This window comes from Peromyscus maniculatus, chromosome 4 (assembly GCF_049852395.1).
Source record: "Peromyscus maniculatus bairdii isolate BWxNUB_F1_BW_parent chromosome 4, HU_Pman_BW_mat_3.1, whole genome shotgun sequence".
Lineage (NCBI taxonomy): Eukaryota > Metazoa > Chordata > Mammalia > Rodentia > Cricetidae > Peromyscus > Peromyscus maniculatus.
Window position 1 is genome coordinate 52419666 of NC_134855.1, and position 19251 is coordinate 52438916.

The 19251-nt window shown below is 36.8% G+C and overlaps 1 protein-coding gene across 6 annotated transcripts in view; it reads right to left on the reverse strand.

Moving 5' to 3' along the window:
• The window catches only part of Lnpk (lunapark, ER junction formation factor), a 58131-nt gene that overhangs the window by 20328 nt on the left and 18552 nt on the right, over positions 1–19251 (reverse strand). For all 6 annotated transcript variants that reach the window (XM_042275482.2, XM_042275483.2, XM_006972450.4 and 3 more), the window contains exons 5-8: positions 13627–13685; positions 8554–8594; positions 5456–5539; positions 5320–5371 (exon numbers count right to left, since the gene is read on the reverse strand). In XM_042275482.2, the coding sequence (XP_042131416.1) occupies positions 5320–5371; positions 5456–5539; positions 8554–8594; positions 13627–13685 (236 nt within the window). The remainder of the gene's footprint in view (positions 1–5319; positions 5372–5455; positions 5540–8553; positions 8595–13626; positions 13686–19251) is intronic.

Consider the following 19251-nt stretch of genomic DNA (forward strand, 5'->3'; position numbering starts at 1 on the left):
GGCAGCTAAAATGAAGGGCCATTTAAGGGGTAGTATAGAAGCTCAATGCAGTAGAAGCTTCCTAAAATATTTAAATATATGACGGCAATTTAAATAAAACCACCAAATAATGGGGGGAACAGAACCCCAACTAGACAGCTCTCATCACCAAATGAAGCCTCCAGTACCAGAAATGGATTACATTTGAGTTGCTGGTCAAAGGGGTCCTATGGGCACCCCCGAACAAGCCATGCTCTTGCCAACACTCTAGGTAGCTCTCCACAAACTGGTGGCAAGGCCCTACTGCTGAAGACAGCCCTGTAACAAATCCCTGAATGTGGGAAATCCAGCCGGTACCCACACAGAGACTTTACCCCACAAGCTATTGTCTCAGGTCCAGAAGGTACTCTGCATGCTACCAAAGGAGAAACAAACCCCATCCTAGCTTACAAACCCTCTGATCTACAACACTGCCCTATCCACAAGACATGCTAATGCAATGGTGGGGCAAAGCTTGTAGGAATAACCAACCAACATCTGATTTGACTCAGGTACACTCCACTAGATTAAACCCATACCTAACACTGCTTTGGTGACCAAGAACCTAAGACTAGATAGCCCAAGGACCAAGGGAAAAACCAAGTATTTCAGTTCTACTAAAAGAACACAGCAATGAAATGACTTCCAGTGACATTCTGCTATACTCATAGATCAGTGTCTTGCTCAGCTATCATCAGAGAAGCTTCCTCCTATATAGTAGATGGGAACAAATACAGAGACTCACAGCCAGACAATATGCAGAGTGAGAGAGACACAAAACATCCCTACATGAGATCTCTCTATCAAATCCCTCCCCTCAGGGATCGGGCAACCCACAGAAAAGGAAGGGGATCCAGTGTAAGAACCAGAAGGGATGGAGGATACCAAGGGAATATGGCTCTCTAAATCAACAGGAATAATGCACATGTGAACTTAAAAACCTCCTATTCATCTGTACTGGCTAGTTTTATGTATTACCTCGAAACAAGCTACAGTCATCACAGGAAGGAGCCTCAGTTAAGGCAAGACCTCAGTGAGATCCAGCTGTAAGGCATTTTCTCAATTAGTGATCAATGGGGGAGGGTCCAGCCCATGGTGTGTGGTACTACACCTGGGCTGGCGGTCCTGGTTCTATAAGAATGTGGGCTGAGCAAGCCATGAGGGGAAAACCAGTAAGCAGCCCTCTATGACCTCTGCATCAGCTCCTGCCTCCAGGTTCTGGACCTGTTTGAGTTCCTGTCCTGACTTCCTTTGACGATGAATAGCAATGTGGAAGTGTAAGCTAAATAAACCCTTTCCTCTCCAACTTGCTTTTGGTCATGGTGTTTCATCATAGCAATAATAACCCTAACTAAGGACAATACATTAGAATTAAATATAGTCCTGGATTTCAAGATCTTGAAAACGAAAAAGCTCAGTCCTTAACAAATTTAGTCCTGTATAATCAAGATCTTGAAAGAAATTTAATTTTTTGTCATTCCCAAATACTTACATTTCTCTATGATAGAGAGGATACTCAGGAGTTTATACTGTGACAAATTTCATTTTTTATTTCTGTCCAAGCTTTATTGCTTTTTAATATAGTGAGACAAAATCTTTCCATCTTCTAGTCCATGACAATACAAGCATCTTACCAAAAGGTTTTATTTAATGTATATACACAGATCCCTATTTTATATGCTCAATCCTTCATATCAAATGATAACTAATTTTTTTTTTTTCAGATTAAACACTCTAAAAATTCCTTACCAAAAAATGTTAGGGAAAGATCTCTCAAGGTCATCAAAAAATAAAGAAAAATCCAGAAACCATTCCAGTTAAAAGCAGTCTAAGAAGAACAGACAACTAAACATAACATAGAACTCAAATGGTATCACAGAACAGGAAAGGGTACAGCACGGCCTTCAGTTATATGTATCACATGGCTACAAACATACCTTCGTGTTCTAATAGGAGAAACTTGGCACAAGAACAAACAGGAACCTACACTTACTTTGACATTTGTCTACAAATCAAAGCTGTTCTTTAAAAAAATAAATTGAAATCTACTTGAGACTGAAAGAGAATGTCAGGGAAGCTGGGTTAATCATCCAGTAAGCACAGTATTTCTTTTAACATAAATCAAACAATAGGCAACTCAAACAAAACTATCCTCAAAATCTGTAATCAGTCTAAGTATAGTAAACATCATTAACAACTCAGTTACACAAAATAAAGATATCTATTATACATGCATCAGTTTTTGCAGCTCAGCAATTTGCAAGAGAACTAGCAAAATAGACACTTCAAATTAAAATCCTTTTAGAGAGTAGATCACTTCAAGGGCCATATCTGAATGCAATATATGTATTCAGCACTTTATTGCACTTTCTGTTAACCAAAAATCAGACTAAAAAGAGAAGGTAAGAGGGGAGGAGAGCAGAAGGGAAAAGAGGAGGAGGGAGGAAAGGGGAAAACTAGCATGCAAGTGCAGCAAAAACTCAAGATTCAAACTAACAGAAGCTCAGAACTAACACAAACACAAAACCAACAACTATGACAACAGGAAGCTAAGAAAGGTGGCACACACCTGCAATCCCAGCACTCAGCAGTCTGAGGCAGGTGGACTGCCACGAGTTCCAGATTAGTTTGAGTTACAGAGTGAAACCCTGTCTCCAATAAATAAATAAAGATATGAACTAAAAGATACTGAATAAGATTCAACATAACTAAAATGCAATTCTGAAAGGTAAAAAGAAATAATAACCTAATTTATAACTTTTTAAATGTTAAGAAAAAATCCAAAATGCAATTATATGCCAAAAGGAGTAAGATATCCTAAAATAAGACACCCAAAAGAAGTAATGTTTTTTTTTTTATTTAAAGTTTTAAGTTTTTTGAGGGAGATGGGCCTGGGAAAATGGCTCAATCGTAAAATGTGTGTTGTGCAAGTAGCATGACCCGAGCTCAGTCCCCAGAACCCACAAAATGAAAAGCCGGACATGGAACTTGCCCTTGTAATCTCAGTGCTGGGGAAGCAGAAATAGGTGGATCTCCAGGTGGCTAGCCAGGCAACCTAGCCTACTTGGAGAGTCATAAGGAAGTGCGAGACCCTGCCTCCGAACAAAGTAAACAGCACCTGAAGTGACAGCATGAGAGTGTCCCCGGTCCACATGCATTTGCACACACATGCATGTATAGCTGCACACAGTTACCAATTTTTTAGGTTAAAAAATGATACCCTCATCTCTTTATTCTCCAAGATATCTGCCTGTAAGTATTGAATACATTTTTAATTCAATGTCTTTATTAGTTTGAGGGAGAGGAATGTGTCCTGTATGCCATGATGCATATGAGGTCAGAGGACAATGTGCAGGAGTCAGTTCTCTCTTTCCAACATGTAGATCCTGGGGATAGACGCAAGTGCTTTTACCAGAGTCATCTTGCCTGCTCCTTAAATGCATTTTTTAAATATTCTCTCGAAGACTATCCAAAAGCAAATGAAATCAGCAGCAGCTTTTCTATAATTATCATGTCAGAAGAAAAACGTTATTTGGGTCTCTGAAGTTTCTAAGAAACGTTTAAATTCTTAAAATTGCTACTTTAAATACTAAAATACCTAGGACAGTAACAGCCGTGGCTTTCTGTAAAATATCACACTGAAAAACATGTTTACTAGTGTTATTACTTATTCAAAGAATTTCTTACACATTATTAAATGATTCCTACAGTCAAGCTATTAGCCATATCCATCATACCAGTTTTCCTGTATATGGAGAGAACACATAAAGTCCAGTCTTTGCAAATTTCAAGTAAGCAATACAGCATTACTAAGTATAGTCACTATCCTATCTGTCAGCTGTTTATGTATTACATTCATCTATATAACTAAAATTTTATCCCTTGACCAATCTCTCCCTATTGCTCCCATCACCTCTATCTCTGAAAACAACAATATTATTCTCTGCTTCTATGAACTCAGTATTTCTTAAGTAGTACTTCTTAAAAGTATATATACAAAAAATGTTTTACATATAACAAAACTTTTTTCTAGGATTGCTTAACAAATGTATAAACTATAGGAAAACTTAACACTGATTGTAAATATGGAAATTTCACTAGAAACACATATATGTAATTTATTTTAATCATATGAGAACTTTTACTTTTACCAAAAAAAGCAATGAAAAAAATAAAGAACAAGCTAATATTTTTCTAACCCATGAATTCTTCCCACCAGCAATATCAATTAGAAAACCTAAAATGTGACTCATTTTATCTTCACAGTCCTTGTGGTTATTTATAAAAAGATTCCCTTCTCAAAGTTATAAATGGTATTGTAAATTTAAAACCAGGCTTCAATTATGCAAGGACAGGAGTTGCAGTTTTCTATGTATTTTATATTCCTCAATGCCACAAAATCTTAAAAACTTACCAGACTCTAGTGAAAAACTACAAAGATTAAAAACTAATGAAACTCAAGATATCTTCACACTCCACTTTAGCAGACATTTTATATACCATTTAAAATGACTTCTGGAGGCTGATGAGGAGGCATACCCATAAGCTTGAGAATCTGAGCTCAATCTCTACAACCCAAAGGAAGGTGGAAGGACTGAGTCAACTCCAGAGTTACCTCTGACCTCTACACATAAGCCCTGGCACACATGTCCCCTCCCACACACATACACACATCATATACACAATAATAATAAACTAAGTTTAAATAATTCACAATAAAAATAAAATGACTTGAAATTTTATATATTATTTAATGTATTGGTGATGACAGTATGGTAGGTAATACAACTCCAAAAATTTGCTGTTACATGAAATTTTTCTTTCTATGTATTTCTATAAATGATATAAAAAATTTCATATATATTCAATTTTCTTTTTACTCATTTTTAAATTATTTTGCTTTTGTATTAAGTAAATGTGTTATTTTAAAGTTTTTTAACCATCACAAAAGTCTTCATTCTCCAGAAAGAAATCATAAAAATGAAGATATTAATAACAGACATTCCAAAGATTATTATTTGCAAGGGAAAAAGCTCATAAAATATAGGTGAAATCAATTAAACTTCAAGATTAAAATCAATTATATATTTTAATCTCAATAAATATTTAATATTCTAACTTATCAATATATTCCCACAAAATAAAAATTGTTATTTATCCTACGTCAGATGTCAGATTATCAAGTATAAATTAACATAAAAGCATTTAACTTTTTACACACCACCAACACACACTTGTGAACTCACTTGGGTAAATATGGATCTTTCCAACAGCAGCAGCAGTTTCTACAAAGTTATTTACCTTGTCCTGGTTTTGCAGTTACAGCTGCTCCAGCAGATGGCGGCTCAAACTCCTGTCAATTACAATAATGTTTAAATTATACAGTCCCTAATACAATGTATAAGTCATAATGAAAAAACAGTAATGTCAGTTTTACCTTTGCTTTCTTTGAGTCTGGATCAAATCTTTCAAGAATTAACTTAGCTGTCTTATAAGTTTCTTTTTCCATGACTTCTTCAAGCTACAAACAAAAATTTCCATAAGTTGTTATATTTTGAAACATATACTATCTATTTTTATAAATCTTATTCAAGGGGTATTAAAGTATCAATCTTGGAATCAAACAAAATAAAGTCACTCCTCTATTTGTACTTATAGTCAGCAAATGCATCTAAATAGAAAGATTTCCAACAATCAAATCATTAAAATCCAAGCTTTTAAAATAGTTCCTTACCTCTAATAACAGTGCTTGTATTTTAGCAGCTTTACTGCAAGGAAATACCAAATATCGCTAATTGTTTACATATAATGAGGAGAATAATTACATGCACCAACTTCAATAATGGAATGTGCAAAAATCTATCAGCCATCATTATTGGAAGTTATTAGACATGACAAGCAAATGACAGGCAATTCCTCAGATTTATTTCCTCATAGCACTTAATGCTATTAATTTAAGAAGGTCGTTAGCCAAGAGCTTTACAAAATAAAATCTCTGTGCCAATTAAGTGCTGTCAGCATCGATTTTAGATTATTTATTAGCAGAAGCAATTAGCTTGCTGCAAATGCAATGAGAACTCACTAACTGGGAGAGCAGCCATGGAGTTTGCTCAAGTGACTCAAAGCTAACATTCTCCCCTCCTCTTTTTTCACTTAGATTCAAACAACTTTAGAAGAAAAAAACCAAACAGAACAGAACGTAAGTCAATTTTTACTGAGTTTTATGCTCACACTAGGGGCTGTAATTAAAATACTTCATTGTTATAGCACTTTATTTACAATGCTCTCAAGTCACTTTATAGCCTAAGACAGGAGTTTGATTTTAAAAGTAATCACTAGTAAAATATCATTTCAGCAGAAAAAGTTCAAATTTAGTATAAAATAATCAGCTATGACAAATAACTACTGTGCAATATAAAATGCTTTTGGAAAAACTGGAACAGGATCTTTTCCTTCTCAGTGACCAATAACCACTTATATTCATTATATGTCATGTTCATTCCAAGGATACTTATTTTAAAAAGCAACCCAGACCACATTTACTTAGTTAAAGCATAGCTTTAAAAGAAACACAATAGAAGTTAATTGATTCCCCATTAAATGTTCAACATTTAAGACGCCAAGTCCTTAGATGATTTATAAATCTAATTTAGTAAAACTAAAATATTTTACTAATTATTTCAAAATTATAATAAATTCTCAAGCAAGTTTAATTTTATGATGTAAAATTCATTTTGGACTAGGGAAAATTAGGAATGGAGGTAGAGAAAGAGTATCATGAAATGTATGCCCAAATCAATGTCATCATGGAATATTAAAGAATTTAACCTCTGGTGCTAATAACTTTTAGATCTGTTGTACTATAACAGACCTCTCAGTAATGACAGAAATGCTCTACACTGGCACAATAGAATATGGTAAGTGAGCACTTAAAATGTTGCTTTATGACCTACAAATTAAAGTTACTGTTTTATTTCACAATAAATAATGAAAATGTAAATAGTCAATGTGGTAAGAAGCTACTGATTTGGTCAGTACAGGTATGGATGAAATCTCCTGCTAGGTTTGCAAAGATTGGCACATTAAGAAAATTTAGCCAGTCTCAGAAAAAAACAGGTATTGCATGTTTTCTCCTGTATGTGGTTCTCAGATTTTAGACAAACAGAAAACCATGTGTACATACATGACAGGAAGAAAAAGTGAAATTGTCTATGGGAACAAAGGGGAATAACGGAAGTGGGGTGAGCAGGGAGATATGAGAGGGGAATGTGCTCAATATACAATACATATTTGTATGAATATGTCCTTATGTAACATAATAAATATAATAAATATATGCAGTGAAAGTTTTTAAAAGATAAAAATGTTTTAAAATTTTAAAAAGATTAGATACAACTATAATCTTTAACATAGAACTCAAAGTCAAAATGCTATTTCAACAACTGTAATTCCTAGTAGATCAGTCAGCCTTAAGTATTCACTTGTGTGTCTGTGTTTCATTTATCTATTTCAAATAAGATCATTCTTAAGGCACTAATAGGTACAAACCCATTCCCCTTTATGTTTAACTTTTACTTCAAATCCTTTTCATACAACACACACCCATCATTGAGGTACTATGCTACCACAGACAAGTGATCAAGAGCTGAAACCTTTAAAGTCAAGAAGCAAAGTAAATTATCACCAGTTTACATTAAATACCTCAGTTATTTATAACAGCAACAGAAAACTAATAAACTTATACTCTAGACAAAAGTACATTAAACAGACCACATATACTTGAATATTTGATTAAATTTCATTTTATAAGTTTCTACATAACACCATGCTATCAGCTTTTATAATACTAAGAAAATGTGTAAAAACACTAAGACAAACCCCAAGATCAACTCACTTACAGACTTACATATGCCGACCTCTGAACACCTCGGCCCTTTTGCTCACTCTAGTACTCTTCCCCAAACACCCAAAGCATTCACTAATTAGCCTCAGAGCAGGTATTCTGTGCTCACCAATGCTGGAATAAAGTAGAAGATACTAGAAGAAAATATCATTCCCTCTTGTTTCAGTCTTTTCACGTTGAATTTGTCTCTTACAACTAATATTCTTTTTCCTCCCCTCCCTCCCTCCCTCCCTCCCTCCCTCCCTCCCTCCCTCCCTCCCTCCCTCCCTCCCTCCCTCTCTCTCTCTCTCTCTCTCTCTCTCTCAGTACTAAGGAAACCTAAGAATTTATACAAGTATACATTTCCTACATTTGGGGCTCACCTTTATACCTTCTCTGCCTCATTTAGTTCTTCAATTATTTATTTCTTAGCTTCCAATTAACATAAGTTCTCAGAATCTCAAAAGTGCACACACCTAACCTACTTTTTCCTGAGTATTACTATTAACTAAAAAGAAAAAACATAATAATTTCAACATTAAAATACTGTCAAAAGTGTTCCTTGAAGAGTCACTAAGGTATAATATATAAGCATTAATTATCCAGTTCTTAACTTATTTATATAAATTAACATTAAATAAAATTTAACTTACAATCTTTTTCTTCTGGGATTTTAAATCATCCAATGCTTCATCTAGAAAACAAGATTTAAATGTGAGCTAAATAAAATATTAAGATGCTTAGATATGAAACTCAATCATAAATAATATACATGAGACAAACAAAAAATGTTCTGAATTTCTCTAAATTTATCACATATGTAGAAATAAAAATTACCAATATTTACCCATACATTTCATATTCTACCTGTATTATACATTTCAAGATTCAGAAAAAATTTAAATGGACTTTATATAGACAAAATTTTTTTTAATAGTTTATTTTTGTTTTACGTGCATTGGTGTTTTGCCTGAATGTATATCTGTGTGAGGGTGTCAGAATTCCTAGAACTGGAATTATAGACAGTTGTTGTTTGAATCTTATATGGTCTTTTAATAAAAAACCCAGAGCCAGATATCAGGATGAAAGCTGAAAGATCAGAGAAGCAGAACAAGCCACAGCCAACCTCACCTCGCCAACTCCTCAGCTGATCCTGTTTTCCTCAGACTGAAATCCTCTGAGTCCTCACCTGAAAGGGTCTCAGCTGAACTGCCTTAGTTCCTGTCTCCTCACGCCTTATATACCTTTCTCTGCCCTGCTGTCACTTCCTGGGATTAAAGGCATGTGTGCTTCTCAGTACTGGGACTAAAGGTGTGTGGGATTAAAGGCATGTGCCACCACTGCCTGGCTCTGTTTCCAGTGTGGCCTTGAACTCACAGAAATGCACACCAAGTAATAGGATTAAGGGTATGTGCCACCACTGTCTGGCCTCTATATCTAATCTAGTAGCTGGCTCTGTCTTCTGATCCTCTGGCAAGCTTTATTGGGGTACGCAATATATCACCACAGTTGTTAGCTGGCATGTGGTTGCTGGGGATTGAACGTGGGTCCTCTGGAAGAGCAACCAGTGCTCCTAATTGCTCAGCCATCTCTCTTGCCCCTAGACAAAAATTCTTTTTTTTTTTTTTTTTTTTTTTTTTTTTTTGGTTTTTCGAGACAGGGTTTCTCTGTGTAGCTTTGAGCCTTTCCTGGAACTCACTTGGTAGCCCAGGCTGGCCTCGAACTCACAGAGAACTGCTTGGCTCTGCCTCCCGAGTGCTGCGATTAAAGGCATGTGCCACCACCGCCCAGCTAGACAAAAATTCTTAATGTTTTCAGAAACAATACTTTTACTTTTTTAACATTCCACCCACATTAATTTACAAATACCAAGTGTCTTTTTATATAGTAATAAAGATATTTTGTTTCTAAGAAGTATGCTACTCATTTTAATAAAAAATAAGATTTTGAAAATCTTTATTATAGTTGAGAAGAGACTTACAAAGGGATATCAGTAGCTTTTCAAAATTAAAGATTTCTAAAATTTGCCTGCTTATTTAAGTTGGCATAATGGAATATGAAGAATCACTTCAAAAGATATTCCGTAAGCCAGGCATGGTACTGCACATTTTTAATCCCAGGGAGAGGCAGAGGCAAAAAGATTTCTGTGAGTCAGCCTGGTCTACATAAGGATTCCTAGGTGCCAGAGCTACAAACTGAAACTCTGTCGCAAAAATAATAATGTTTTAAATAAAAATAAATAATTTTGGAAAAATAAGAGAAGTTGGAGAGATGGCTCAGAGATTAAGGGCACTTATTGCTCTTGCATAGGACCTAGGTTCACTTCCCAGCACCCACATGATGGCTCACCACCATCTTTAATTCCAGTTCCAGAGGATCTGACACCCTCCTTCTGACCTCCACTCATGGTGCACATACATGCATGCAGACAAAACACACATACACATTAAATAAAAAATTGATAAAAAAGGAATCCCCTTACAAATGTATTAAGTTTCTAGTTTTTCTGTAGAAATAATCAGTAAAAATAAGTAACTCCTGAAGGTTGTTCTCCAGCCCCCACATGTACAGTGTGGACATATATACCCACACATGTACAGTGTGGACATATATACCCACACATGTACAGTGTGGACATATATACCCACACATGTAGAGAGTGGACATATACACCCACACATGTACAGCGTGGACATATACACCCACACACATGTATAATGTGGACAGATACACCCACACACATGTATAATGTGGACAGATACACCCACACACATGTATGCCCCCACACAACAATGTAGGGTTTTTAAAGAAAAAAATACATTGATTAGATAACAACTCACATACAGATTTGATTTGGTAATCAGATTTAAGTTCAGTGTGGTTAAGGACCTGGAGAGGAGCAGCTGCACAAAACTTGCTGCTCTTGTACAGGACTAGAGCGTGGTTCCCAACACCCCTATCAGGCAACTCACAACCACCGGTAACTACAGTTCCAATGATCCAACGCCCTCTTCTAGCCTCCACAGACTCCTGCACAACATACATCTGGCATATAAACACACATAGGCACACACACACACACACACTCACTAAATAAAAGTGTTTTTTAGTGGAAAAATTAAGTGTATTCAAATAATGTTTGTTGAAGATTAAGTAGGTAATTATATTTAAACAGGGTAGGGTTTCCCAAATAAGTATGATAAGGAAAGGTGTGGAAAACAACAAAGGTGTCTGAAAATAAGTGGTTGTTGGGCTGGATAGAAGTGAGGTCATATGCAAGGAGGACACTTTAAAAGCCATCTATTTGTACAACCTTATTTTCATACTGAATCAAACAAAATATTTTTAAAGCAAGTAGCACTTTTTAAACTACTGAAAATTTAATATTTAATATTTGATATTAATATTTCTAAGTATGATTAATTCATTATATTATAATTACTCTAATATAAGATATACTTCAAAATAATGTAAGCAGCGAAGGTGAAGGCAAAAATAAAATTAAGATAGTCCATGAGATGATAACTGTTCAAGTAGGATCATAGGTATATCAGAGTTCAGTATACTAAACTTTGTACAGTGGGGGCAAACAACAAAAGAAAAAGAAGCAGACCACGTGGAAAGTTCATTTAAGATGAATGTGTATTTCTCACTGAACACAGAGAAGTCAAGCTGGTGCTTAGCTGGAGCCTTCACTCCTAGTGAAGACTAGTTAGTGTTCATGGTACTGAAAGATACTGCACACACTGGAAAGAGTCAACCTCAACCCAGCTACAAGCCATGATCTACATGGCGACCTGTGTGCATGACATGCTAATGCAATAATGGCACAAAAGTTGTGGGGGTGACCAATCGCTCTCTGCTTGGATATAAGGCCCACTCCACAAGATGGAACTCATGCCTGACACTGCTCAGGTGGCCAAAAACCTGAGACTAGACATGCCATGGACCTAGGAGAAAACCAAAAACTATTGCTCTGCTAAAACAGTGGTTTTCAACCTGTGGGTCTCAATTCCTTAAGAGGTCAAATGACCCTTTCACAGGGTTCACATGTCAGATATCCTGCATATCTGATGTTTACATTATGATTCATAACAGAAGCAAAATTACAGTTATGAAGTAGCAATAAAAATAATTTTATGGTTAGAACTTACCACAACATGAGGAATGAAATTAAGGGGTCAAAGTATTAGGAAGGTTGAGAACCACTAGGCTGAAGGAATCTAGCAATAAAATGACTCCTAATGACATTACGCCATACCCATAGATCAGTACCTCACTCAACCATCCTCAGAGAACCTTTCTCTTGTAGTACATGGGAACTAACACAGAGACTCACAACCAGACAATGTTGAGAGTGAGAGGCATTGGAACAGTCAGTCCTAACTGGGATGTCTTCATCACACTCCTCCCCTCAGGCTCAGAGAGCTGTGCAGAAGAGGCAGTGGAAGGATGGAAGAGCCAGCGGGGACGGATGACACCAAGGAAACAGAGTCTTCCAGACCCATCAGGACGGATGTGAACTCCCAAAGAACTCACTGGGGGCAGCACGCACAGGGCTCGCAGATTCAAGCCCGACATGGTTCAGTGTGCAAAGGCAGAAGTGGATACAATCTCCCATCCCTAAGCAAAAAGCAATCTCCGAATGACATCCTCTTGTAAAGGAAAAATCAGTTTTCTCTAATGGAGTCTCACTGGGCATGTTAACCACACTTAAGGGTTATTTTTATAGGTTTTCTGTCTCATATTTGCTTTGTTTAGACATATATATTTTTTTTTTGGTCTTACTGGTCTCTTGCTTATATATCATAATTTTTTATTTTGTGTTATGGGTTTTGTTTTTACATGCATTTGAGTGTGTGTATGAGTGTTTCTTGTGATTTTTCTTTGGTTTTGCTTTTCTTATTCTTGCTTTTTAAAATTGTCTATCTGTTTTCTAAAGAGAGAGAAAAAAGGGTGTGGAGTTGGCTAGGTATGGAGGTGGGGAGGATCTGGGAGGAGGTGAGGAAAGGAAAACAGTGATCAGAATATATTGTATGAAAATTTTTTAATAAATGTATAACTGATTAAGAATTTTGTAAGACCTGAAAACCTCTAAAACTTGCACATACATAAAACATACACAGAAGTTGATTATTATATTTTATATTTTAATTAAAAGAAAGCTAAAGGGCTGTGAGGATGATGAGAGTAACACAGTTAAAAGAAAAGTCAGAAGGCTGGAGAAAGGGCTCTGTGGTTAAAAGCACTGGCTACTCTTCCAGAGGACCCAGGTTCGATTCCTAGCACACACAGGCATATGAACTCTCCTGGACTCCACAGGTACCAGGCAGCACACACATAGTGCACACAAACATGCAGGTAAAATACCCATATACATAAAATAATAAAATGAATAAAAGGAACAAAAATATGTGTGCTAGATTTTACTCTGTACCAATGTTTCCCACAAAGATTGATTTAACAAATACAGTTTGCCTTTAGTTAAGAAAATGTTTTGTGTAAAAAAAAATCTAAATAAGAACTGACACATTAAAAATAAAAATTTCTTACATTCATAAACTTTGTTTTACTGTATAGCAAACAATTCTGATACTTACTACATTATGATCTCATACACACTATGATCTCATAAACCATTTCATAACTGGCTTATAAAATATCATACAGTAAGATGTTTGCTTATTTAATACATACTTATAAAAAATTACGGAATTTAAACTTACTATTTCTCTCTGTTCTCTTGGAAAAGAAGAAAATAAGCACAGTTCTTATGGTCCAGATGCTAGAGAGGAAGCAAAATTCAAAACAAAATCATTACAAGAGGTGAATCAGAATACATAGAATTGAATTAGGGTTAGGTATATATATATAAAATAAAAAAATACTATATTCTGTCAAGGAATACCAGAAGCTTGCCTGAGCTTTCAATAGAGGAGTTCTCAACCTAAACTCCATGGGCCTTCTGAGGGTCCCATGGAATTATAAAAATGCCTTTGTATATGAGTACATTTCTCTAGAGAAACCATTGTTTTTGCAACTTCTAAAGGGTCTATGAATCCCCCAAGACATTAAGAACAATATTATAGAATGCTTTCTTTGATTAATATTTATTTTATTTTTATTTATTTGTATGTGTCTGTGTATTTATATGTGCCTATGTGTGGTGATGCCCATGGAGGCCAGAAGAAGGTGTAAGATCACAGGTAGCTGAAGTTACAGTTGTAAACCTATTAGCATAGATGCTAGCAACTGAACTCAAGTCCTCTGCAAGAGCAGTACAAATCTTAACCACTGAGCCATCTCTCCAACCTCAAGATGCTTTCTAAATAAGTATCAATTCCAAAAAATTTTATATGTTCCCTTGTGTTAATAGGCAAGCGTGTTCTTTTCCAAACATGAGCATTATTACACAATTCACTGGAGAGATCTTTATTCAACAGAATAAGCTATCTGGAGAAAGAAATTAGCCAGGAGAGGGGAGAGCCTTACTTTCAAATAAACACTTGATAAAAAAAAAATTAGCTAAATGGCTCCTTTTAAGATTCTATGGTAGCCAGGTGGTGGTAGAGCATGCCTTTAATCCCAAGCACAAAGGAGGCAGATGCAGGTGGATCTCTGTGAGTTCAAGGCCAGCCTGGTCTATAGAGTGAGATCTAGGACAGCCAAGGCTATACAGAGAAATCCTGTCTCAAAAAAGATTTTATGGTAATAACTCTTTAGGCTTTGTACTCCTATTATATCCAAAAATATTTTAAAAAAATTAAGAGAAACTCAAAATAATCCTCTCACAAGGTCATTTCTTCAATTCAGTATAAATACAGAAAAGACCAGACCAGTCAGATGGCTCCGTGGGTAAAGTGCCATAAACCCAACAACTTACTTGAGTTCACTCCTCTGAACCCACATAACCAACCCCACAATATTATCCTCTGTCCTCCATAAATGTGCCATGACATGTACACAACACTCCACAAACACACACACACACAAATGAAAAGATTTAAAAAAGTAAATGGAATATAATAGCAATGAAATTAAATCAATTATAATAAAGAACTACATCTCTCAAATGTAACAGGCCCGGGTGAGTTTACTAGTGAACTCTCCTTAACTTTTCTTCTTATACTACTTCATAAACAGAAAGGGAGATAACCCTACCAAACGTTTTTTGAAGCCAGTATTACCTTGATACCAAAACCAAAAAAAAAAAAAAAAAGGACAAAACAAAAGAAAACTATAGGCCAGTTTCCCTAATGAACACAGAAATATGAAAATTCTCAACAAAAATATTTACAGTTCAAAAAAGCATCAAAAAGATCACCTACCATGTCAAGCTGGTTTTGTTCCAGAAACATAGGGATAGTGCAACACACACAATCAATGAATATAGTGCATCACATTAACAGACTCCAGGATAAAATCTAATACTCCTTCATTGAAAAGGGGTCAGGGGACAGCTCTGAGGAAAGTAGGACTAGAAGGAATAATAAAGCTATATTATATAAAACAAACCTAAAGCCAACACTACACTAAGTGGGGAAAAACTCAAAGCATTACTAAACTCAAGAGCAAGAAATGGTATCTACTATCTCTGCTCTGATACAGAGTGCTGCTTATAGTCAGCTACAGCACTAAGACAAGATAAGGAAACAAAAGGGTACAAGTAGGGAAGGAAAAAGCCAAAGTATCCTTATTCACAGGTGATAGAACTCTACACATAAGAGATCCTAAGGCTCCACAAAAAAAAACTGGTAAACATTATCATCAAAGAAGCAGGATACAAAATTAACATTTAATAATCAGTAGCCTCCCTGGGTACAAATAGTAACTGTGCTGACAAAGAAATCAGGGCAACAATCCCATTCACAACTGCCTCAAGAAAAAAATAAACTATTCTGGAATAAACTTAGACAAGGAAATGCAAGATCTCTACAACAAAAACTTTGTAAAACTGAAGAAATTTAAGAAGACACTAGAAGTTGGGAAGATTTCCCCAGATACATGCTCATGGACAGGAAGAATTAAGATTGAGGAAAAGACTGTACTACCAAAAGCAATATACAGGCTCATTCAATGCAACCCCATCAAATTTCCAACATCATTGCTCACAAAAATGTGTGTGTGTGCGTGCGCGCGCGCGAGCACGCTCACTAGAGATATTGTCATACCTAATTCCAAGTTATGCTACAGAGCTATAGTAATAAAAATACCATGTTGCAGGATATTTGATCACACTGTCAACCCTGAAATTACATTGTTTACTGGGGGGGGGGAGGGGGGCTGTTTCTAGTTGTGGTGTGGCTCAGCCCTAGACACACCTTTAATTCAAGAGCTTTCTGCTTGAATATTGTAAACAGGCAATAAAGTCAAACATAGGTTAAGAGGCAGAGCAAGCAACCAGTTGACAGAAAAAAAACAGAGAGTAAGAGGGAGGAGAACAGATAGAAAGACACACAGAAAGTAGAAGGGAGGACATTCAGTTTGAGGAATCTTGGTTGAGAAGGCATAGGAGAAACTCCTTTTATGGAACGTCAGCAGGGGAGGAAGGTCAGTTGGGTGCTTTCTCTGCCTCTCTGAGACAGGAGGCTTTCACCCCAGCATCTGGCTCCCAAGTCTTTATTGGTAAAATCAAACAATTAAGATTTAGAGGAAAACAACAATACCATGGTACAAGTGCGTGCGCACGCGCGCACACACACACACACGCGCACACGCACACGCGCACACACACTGATGGAACAGAGGACCCAGATATAAACCCACACAGTGACAACCACCTGACCACCTGACTTTTGACAAAGATGTCAAAAATACACACTGAAGAAAAGATAGCCTTTTCGGCAAATGACACAGGAAAAACTTGACATCCTCAAGTAGAAGAATGGAAACCAGATCAATATTTCTCACCCTGTAAAAAAAAAACCAATCAACACCAGGCACTGGAGAGATGGCTCAGCAATTAACAGCGCCTGCTGCTCCATCATGAGGACAGGAGTTCCGATCAAAGCACCCTACCAGGCACTTCACAAACATCTCCAAGGAATCCAAAATCCTCGGGCCTCCTTAGCCACGGGCACACTCTCATACGTACGTACATATGTATACACACACACACACACACACACACACACACACACACACACACGAAGTCTTTTTAAAAATCAATTCCAAATGGTTCAGCAATCTTTGGAAGACCTAAAACTCTGAAACTATTAAGGGAAAAAAGAAGGGAAAATACTTCAATATATAGACAAAGACAAAGACTTTCTCAATAGGATTCCAGTATCAAAAGAAATAATGCTAACAATTGACTACTGGGGTCTCAGGAAAGTAAAGTTGCAGTACAGCAAAGAAAAACAATTAAGGGAAAAGACAGCCCACAGAATGAGAGGGAAATGGTGCCTAATTATGCATCTGGCAGATCAGCATGTAGAATATACAAAGAACCCAACATCAAAACAAGAAGTCAAGCCACCAAATCAATAGATGGGTATGATGGTTTGAAAGAAAATGGCCCCCAAAGGGAGTGGCACTATTAGGAGGTGTGGCCTTGTTGGAGGAAATGTGTCACTGTGGGTCAGACTTTGGGATCTTTTTCCTCAAGCTTCCCTCAGTGTGACAGTCAGTTGACTTCCTGTTTCCTACAAGATGTAGCACACTCAGCTCCAGCACCACGTCTGCCTGCACACTGCCATGCCATGCTCTCTGTCATGATGATAATGGACTGAACCTCTGAAACTGTAAGCCATCACCCCAGTTAAATGGCCAATAAACATGGAAAATGTTCAACCTCACTAGCTATCAAAGAAACGCAAATTAAAATTATGCTGAGATTCCATTTCTCACACCAGTCAGACTGACAGTCATTAAGAAAATAACAAATGCTCTGGCAAGCACACAGATAAAAGGGAACCCTTATATATATATGGTGCTAGTGGGAATGTGAGCTAATCCAGACATGTAAACTATCATGGAAGTTCCTGAAAAATTTGCCAATAGATCTACCCTAAGACACAGGTCTATCAATCCAAGGTATTTACTATAGAAGGTCTCCAGGCCAACACAACAGAGATACTTGCCTATCAGTGTTTATCATAACACTATTCACAATAACTAAATTGTAGAATCAATACCTAAATGATCATCATAGAGAAATAAAAAAAAAATGTGGCATACACACACAATGGAATTTTTTCAGTCATAAAGAACAGCCAGGCAGTGGTGGCGCACGCCTTTAATCCCAGCACTCGGGAGGCAGAGCCAGGCAGATCTCTGTGAGTTCAAGGCCAGCCTGGTCTACAGAGCGAGATCCAGGACGAGCACCAAAACTACAGGGAGAATCCCTGCCTTGAAAAACCAAAATAAACAAACAGTTAAATAACAAAGTATATGTAGTTTTCAGGAAAATGAATGCAGCTGGAGATAATATTAATCCAATGAAGTCGGTTTTTAAAAAGACAAATACCCTACTTCACTTATTTTATAACATTAATAGAACACCAGCACCCTATACAACAAATAGATACTCCTAAAAATTAAAACACATTGTGTCTGGATATAAATTTAGAATCTAAGAAAGACACAGCACTGCTATTTGGAAACTTCATCAGCAAGGCAGCTAGCACAACCTCCTCATACTCAGACTCTCTATGACTGACTGACTGTGACAGACATGACAGCAAAGAAGTCAGAAGAGCTCAGAGTTGGGTCCCTCTCTTTGACTGTCTTTTCTTTCCTGGATTACTCACTCTGAAAGCCAGTGAGCCTGTGTAAACACCTAACAAAGGACTGACGCTTGCTAACAACATGTAAGCCTAGAAGTAGATGAAAAATGACCAAAAATGCCTAAAACCATATGAGGCATCATCACTGTATTTAGACTCAGAGCCTACTTTGAAAGATGCAAAACAACTAGCCCTGGATGACTGCGGCAAGGAAAAGAAATCCACACAGAAGCACAGGTTTACAGGGTATGGCCTAAAAGAGATCCCAGTGGGGGAGTGGTGGCGCACGCCTTTAATCCCAGCACTCAGGAGGCCGAGGCAGGCGGATCTCTGTGAGTTTGAGGCCACCCTAGTCTACAGAACGACTTCCAGGACAGCCAGGGCTACACAGAGAAACCCTATCTTGGAAAAAAAAAAAAAAAAACAGAAAAGGCAGAGATTAAAAAGAAATTATCCAGAAATACTGCATTTACAAAGAGCATTGTTTCTATGACAAGGAGGGAGAAAAGAGATTCAGCCCTGTAAGAAAAATGCAGTTGCCTAACTTCACTGGCAAGGAAAAGATACAAACACTTCACACAAAAGCCTAGATAGTAAGGAAAATTCCAGTCAGTCTAGAACACA